Genomic DNA, 6,357 nt, shown 5'->3' with positions numbered 1-6,357 from the left:
GTCTCTGGTAACTAAAGGCTGAGAGAGAGCCCTGTGGTAGATGCATCTGGGGGAAGAGGTTGGTGGTTGGGTTCCGGTGCGTAAGACTGTCCTTCAGCGCAGGTGAAGATCCTGGTTGTGCCCTGTTCCAACGCAAACCATTCCATGATGCTATCAAAATGGACTTTGACCTGCAGGAATCTCTTGGGGATTATTCTGCTGACTCTCACTGTTTTTCTGCCCCTGGAAGTGCTTCTCCAATCTGCTCCACTAGTTATTTCTTTGACCATTTCCTCCACTTTGCTCTGTCTGTGGAATGCGGAAATTCTCGAGCAGGAGGCCACATGAGATGAGGAAGAGAAGCCATGTAGGGTGTCTCTTGAAAATCAGCCCAGAGGTGCCCCTTCACAGTCACTGCTCTGCAAGATTTTTGACTCCTGGTGGTATCTTTGATGTAGAACTGGGCTTGCATGGCACCCTTGCAGTTTGGTCTCGGTTATGCTTGTTGAACCACTTTGTTTCATGCCAAATTATAATCTTTCGTATTATAAATCCAAATCAAGACTACTCAGTCTCCTAAGGTAACATGGTAGAGGCTGGCAGGAACTCCCTGAATAACCTGGCTGTTCAGTTTGCTAAGGAGATGATCTCTCCAGCTGATGGTCATGGTTGTCTACGGTCTTTTCTCTCAGGTGTCCTTAACCTTAAATGCCATCGCTGTCTTTCCTTGGCAGACGACCAGACTGCCACTCAATCTCTTGTTTTTGAAAGTCACTTTTCAAGCACAAACCTGGCTCGCTCCAGAGCGAGTGTTTGTTGATGCAGACTGATGATGCCCTTCTCTGGAGAGGTATTTGTGTAAACCCAGCACCACAGGTTAGTTAAGGTGAGATAGACACTGGAACAGGTTGCCAAGGGAAGTTGTGGCTGCCCCATCCCTGGAGATGTTCAAGGCCAGGTTGGATGGGGCTTGGAGCCCCTGATCCAGTGGGAGGTGTGAGTGGCATATGAGCACAGACAAAAGAAGACTGGACAGCTGGTACTATTAAGCAGAGTAATTTTAATGAAGTTGCAAAAGAGCAAGTTACAGAAAGATTAAGTCTGCAGCTTTACAAAAGGCTCTTCAACAAGCAGAGTGTGTCTGGTGTTGGATGTTGCTCTCTCCTTGCAGAAATGGTTGAGTTTGGCAGTCCAGGTGTGTTTCTTGCTCACAGAGTTGCTTCCAGATAATGTTCCCTGCCAGGTGAGGCACAGCATGTGTACGTAACAGGAGTTGCTCTACTTGATGTCATCTTCAGTGACGTTTATAGCTAAGCAAAGTGGGCTTGTTCATGGTAGCTGTAGAAACTCCTATTACTATGATAACACAAACTGGCTGTGAGTTAACTTAAAAGGCAGTTTCCTCAGACCTGAAAGTCTTTGCTTGACCAACATGCTGTAAAGACACCTCAGTACTTGCTGTAATTCAAGTCTCCCTTTGAAGGAAGAGTTGAAGAAACAGGAGATAGTAGAGAAGGTTATGTATGGGGTATTCCTACAGAGCCTGGCACCATAAACCTAGCCGTGAATCCATGTCCTGCACTTTGTTTCTCGGTTGCTATTATTGCTAGATCAGCCTGAATAGCAGTTTCCGTAGCCGTGTCTGTTGCCAAAACGAGAAAAGGGGTAGCCATGCCCAAGTCCATACGAGCCCCCATACCCATAATTGCCTCCATAACCAAACGAGCCTCTGTTCCACAGGCTCCCAAAGCTTCTGTAGCCGTATGGGCTCCCGTATTGGTTCCGGTAGTAGCCAGATGGGCTCCCAAATGGGTAGCCACTCAGGCCCCCCAGACCATAGCCATACGGTGAATAGAACTTGTTGTTGTAGAGGCCGCTGTAGAAAGTCATTGTTCGTTGGTGCAGGTAAACCTGAAACACACACCGAGGAGCCAGATGAGTTTATGGGCTGCTGACAGCAGAATAAAAGGCTCAAAGCTTGGACTGAGCTGAGGAAAAGCAAGTTGCTCCCTCCTACAGGTCTTTTTTCATCCTCTTAACCATCTCATTTATTTATTTAATCTCCTGAAGCCCAAACAACTTCAATATCCACTCTTTCACCTTAATATAAATAGACAAATTCTATATGTATCATATATATGTGCCACACCAATGGCTTTTTGATACATCTATGTCCACGTGCACACACACAAATATTTTTTCAGGCGAACACATATACATAAACAAAAACACGTGTATCAGAAAGAAAGTAGAGTCAGTATTGATTTACCTGGTTCACCGATGGGATTATCTTGAGAGAAGTGAATGAAATACCAGAGCAGTAGGTCTGTATATATATACCTTCTTCAACTTAGGTGTTAGTTATTCAACGTATCTTGTAGCGTGCATTATTCCCTCAAGTGATGTAATTGGAGCCATGATTTCCATAGTTTCAAAGTTTGATGTTGTGACGCACAGGTAATACCTTTAGAATTTCTTTCATCTTAAAACACGAAGAAATGGGCTCAGCACATTTCTAGTAAAATTGCGTGGAATTCTTTGTAGTCGGAATTGGATGGATAGGAATAATTCAGGGAGATGTTTAGACCATTGTTGGTTGCTCAAGTTGCTCAAGGTGCTCCATTCACTTAGCTTTGGCATCTAAAGCACAAGGCATAAGGGAGGAAAGGAGAAGATTTTATTTGGTGTTATGAGATGTAGTAGAGCTTCTACTCAGCATCGTGGTGACCTGGATGTTCTGCCTGGTGATACTGGTGGGGATCTCTTGCCAGCAGCTTTATTTGACTTTTGTCTCAGGTTCTACAATAATTTTGAATAAAAATTTCAGCTTCCTCATGAATGTTGCCAAATTTTTCTTCCTATTTTAGAAGAGGTGGTTTTTTTATCGTTTTTGACTTTCATAAAACATATCATCGCCTTATTTGGACTTAGGAACAAGAAACCTTGACGTGTCTTTTAAGTGACCATATTATTAAATCTGATGGTGTCTTAGTGACAAACTATTAATATTTAAATACTGCAACACTTTGCAAATTGAAAACATTAATGAGTGTTTGTGAAGTGCTTTGGTATTCAAAATTCTGAGGAAGCCTCAACATCCTGCTGACTCATTATTAACCTTATTTTGTATTCTAATTAACGCCAGAAACTGGGTGAAGGTCATACAAGGAGTTTTGCAGTGCACTCCAGCATTCTCCTCTCTATTGTGTAGTACTTCGTAAATGAGGTTGATTCTTCTCAAAGAAAATATTAACATGATTCCTTGGAAAACAAGCATTTAGTGCATCTCACAAAGTCCTTATCATTTATTATTTTCCAGATCAAGTTCATTCTTGTTTTCTCCACTTCGTTCTGCTGAACTCACGGCCAAACCCTCTTGTGAATAAACTGCAAACAACGCTGTAGTCGTTGATTTCTGTTGCAACCATTCCTCCTGCTCGTGCAGCAGCATGACCTGCATTCACCATGAACGCTTTGGAGGAATGCAATTAAGATTTATTCATAATTTGTGCTGAATTGGCTGTGTAGTTTAATATAAAATACCTAAAAAAATATTTACATTTATTTTAAACGGGAATCCTATGCCACGATGCAGCAGAATTTCTTGTGAACAAGAGTTATTTTCAAATATATAGGAAAGCTTTAATTTTTTCACTGAAAATTTCTCTCTCTTCAGTGGCTTTGGGAATGCTTCTAAAAAAACTTCTAAATGCTTTTCTATTCCATAAAAAAATAGACTTTAGTTTTGATAGTGATGACAATAAAATGCTATCAGGAATGTAGTTGGCCCAGAAGATTTTAAGATGAAAGAAACCTGTAATATATGTGACATCTGGGAGGCTGGGAACACACTAATAATCCCAAACAATGAAGAAAATTATATTAATTGAAGATATGACGTGTACAGGCAAATATGTTTTCCAACCAATAAGGCTACGAACCTTTTGAATACAAAGGGCGTCTTAGATAAGGCGGGCAGGCGAAGAACCAGTATAAAAGGGACTCTGAGCTCGAGGCTTCTCATCAGCTCTCTTGCCTTCCTCCTCCTGGTGAACTTGGTAAGCCTCTTCTCCATTCAGGCTCTTCATAAGGACCGGGCATTTCAATTAGATAATTTCTGTTTGGTTTGATTGCAGCTTCTCTGAAACTTAAAATTTCTCTACGACTGCATCGTAGGGACTGGTGGGTCCAGATCTTAAAGCTGAGGCTGAAACTTTCCTGGTGGGGTTGGTACCTGGGGGTATCTGGTATTGCTGGTTATTAGACAGGTCTGCAGAGCTAGAGAAGGGTTTCCCGATCGCGACCCTTGGCGGGTTCTTCCATAAATGCTCTGTTTTATTTTGAGGGAGGTCTTTAGGTCTGTTTGGAAGGACAGAAGATGTTTGGAAGGACAGAAGATGTCTCTCCGAGGAGACCTTAGAGCAGCCTCCTGGTGCTGAAGAAAGCCTATAAGAAAGCTGGGAATGGGTGGTCTTGATCAGGAACTGCAGGGATAGGATGAGGGGGAATGGTTTTCAGCTGAAAGTGGTGAGATTGAGATGAGACTTTAGGAAGAAATGTGGCTGCCCCATCCCTGGAGGGGGTCAAGGCCAGGTTAGATGGGGCTTGGAGCCCCTGATCCAGTGGGAGGTGTCCCTGCCCATGGAAGGGGGTGGGAATGGATGGGCTTTGAGGTCCTTTCCAACCCAAACCATTCTATGATTCTATGTTCTCATGTTTGCTAACGCTTCATAGTTTCTCATGTGTGCTGTTAGTGTTTCCCGATGCCGTGATCCCAAATTCGTGTAGATGACTTGATGACCTCAGAGGTCTTTTCCAACCCTAACAATTCTATTACTGAAATGGGAATTGGAGCAATGGATCCAATGGCTGAAGTGTGTTATCATGGCAAATACGAGACAATTCAAACTTTCTTGAAGAATTTTGCTCAGAGGCAAAGTTTAGTGGCAGATAGGGATGGTTGGACTCGATGATCCAGGAGATCTTTTCCAACCTGGTGATTCTATGATTCAATGATAGAGTTCTATGCAAAGCTGGTGTCCTAGAGGAAATCAGGGATTGACAACTGCTTAGAAAATTCTCTAAGAACAGTCTTGAAACAAGCAGAAGGAGTTTCTGATCCCTAGTAGGTTTATTCCATAGTCAGTTCCTTCACCAATCTCAATACGAAAGAAATGAAATGGTTTAAAACAGATGGGTAGCTGAAAAGAAATAACAATAGAAATGGGATGTAATAAAGAGCTGAGGAATTTGGTGATAATTTCACATCTGTCCTTGGGCTCGTGGGGTGAGTGAAGAGGTTTGTGGGCTTGGAGACTGTTACCAACCCTGGAAGTATTTATTATTTTTGCTTTCCTCCCTCCTGCTGTGTTTCAGATTTGACTCCATCACAGAAAGATGACTTACCTCCAAGGACTGTGTGACGATGACTGCTACTCCCCCTGCAATTACGGGAGCCTGTATGGCTACCGGGGCTACGACTGCTGGAATCCCTCTGGCTACCGGGGCTACGGGGGCCTCTATGGCTACCGAGGCCTCTATGGCTACGGGGACCGGTACGGCTGCGGTGGTCTGTACGGTTACCGGGGCATTTATGGCTCTGGGGACTGCTACGGCTACGGGGGTCTGTATGGTGGCTATAGGGGCTTCTATGGCTCTGGGGACTGCTATGGCTACCCAAGCTATTACTCGGGCCGCTACGGCTACCCCTTCGGTTCACGTTATGGCCAAAGGTTTGGCTACGGCGGCTGCTACTCTTGCTAAATCCAGTGGGAACATCCCTGAAATGAAGATCTACCCAGACCTAGCAAGCACGGACTGACACCAAATCTTGGCAGCAGTGGTCCCTGATGGCAGCCACCCTCCCCATCGGCTTGGAGTGCTCTGTGCTGCCTCTGAAGTGCTTGTGATGATTTATCTTTAGTCTGCTCTGTGTCTGCACTCTCTTTCTTACCACCCAAACTCTCCTCTTGATCAAAACCTTACTTCTTCTTGATACCGAGTTCTTTGTACACCACCTTTTATGTTTGTCACAACGATGTACAAAACCTCAGCTCTGAATGGATGGTATAGGGAAGGTGTAAAGCGACTTCGGGAATGTGGTCTTCTGGTTCTGTATGGCTTTAAAAGTGTATCTGTCTTTCACCCTTATTAAAAGTTATGCTGCATGAATACCACAGTTCTGGTGTTATTTTTTCACTTACATTTCTTAAATATCTTCAAATCAAGAGTATCACACAGATTGGGTGACAAAGTTATTGACTTTGTGTGCTCAAGGATTTGCTTGGAGAGAATTTTCCTCCTTAAGCTGTGAAACTTGGGCTTTTGTAGCTGCAGGAAGCTTCAGCTCTACCTCTAGCTTGTGTGTTTCTATGAGCT

The 6,357-nt window shown here is 43.6% G+C and overlaps 1 protein-coding gene across 1 annotated transcript; it reads left to right on the top strand.

Moving 5' to 3' along the window:
• Positions 1-3,925: 3,925 nt before the first annotated feature.
• LOC138732323 (keratin-associated protein 21-1-like) lies at positions 3,926-6,146 on the top strand. The gene is made up of 2 exons (XM_069878901.1): positions 3,926-4,037; positions 5,356-6,146. The coding sequence occupies exon 2, from the start codon at positions 5,377-5,379 to the stop codon at positions 5,740-5,742; it is 366 nt and encodes a 121-aa protein (XP_069735002.1). The 5' UTR covers positions 3,926-4,037; positions 5,356-5,376; the 3' UTR covers positions 5,743-6,146.
• Positions 6,147-6,357: the final 211 nt, after the last annotated feature.

Source organism: Phaenicophaeus curvirostris, chromosome 29 (genome assembly GCF_032191515.1).
Source record: "Phaenicophaeus curvirostris isolate KB17595 chromosome 29, BPBGC_Pcur_1.0, whole genome shotgun sequence".
NCBI classification, from domain to species: Eukaryota; Metazoa; Chordata; class Aves; order Cuculiformes; family Cuculidae; genus Phaenicophaeus; species Phaenicophaeus curvirostris.
This window is presented reverse-complemented; position numbering and strand designations above follow the sequence as displayed.

Coding starts and splice junctions, on each gene's coding strand:
- LOC138732323 (XM_069878901.1), top strand. CDS start 5,377: ATGACTTACCTCCAAGGACTGTGTGACGATGACTGCTACTCCCCCTGC.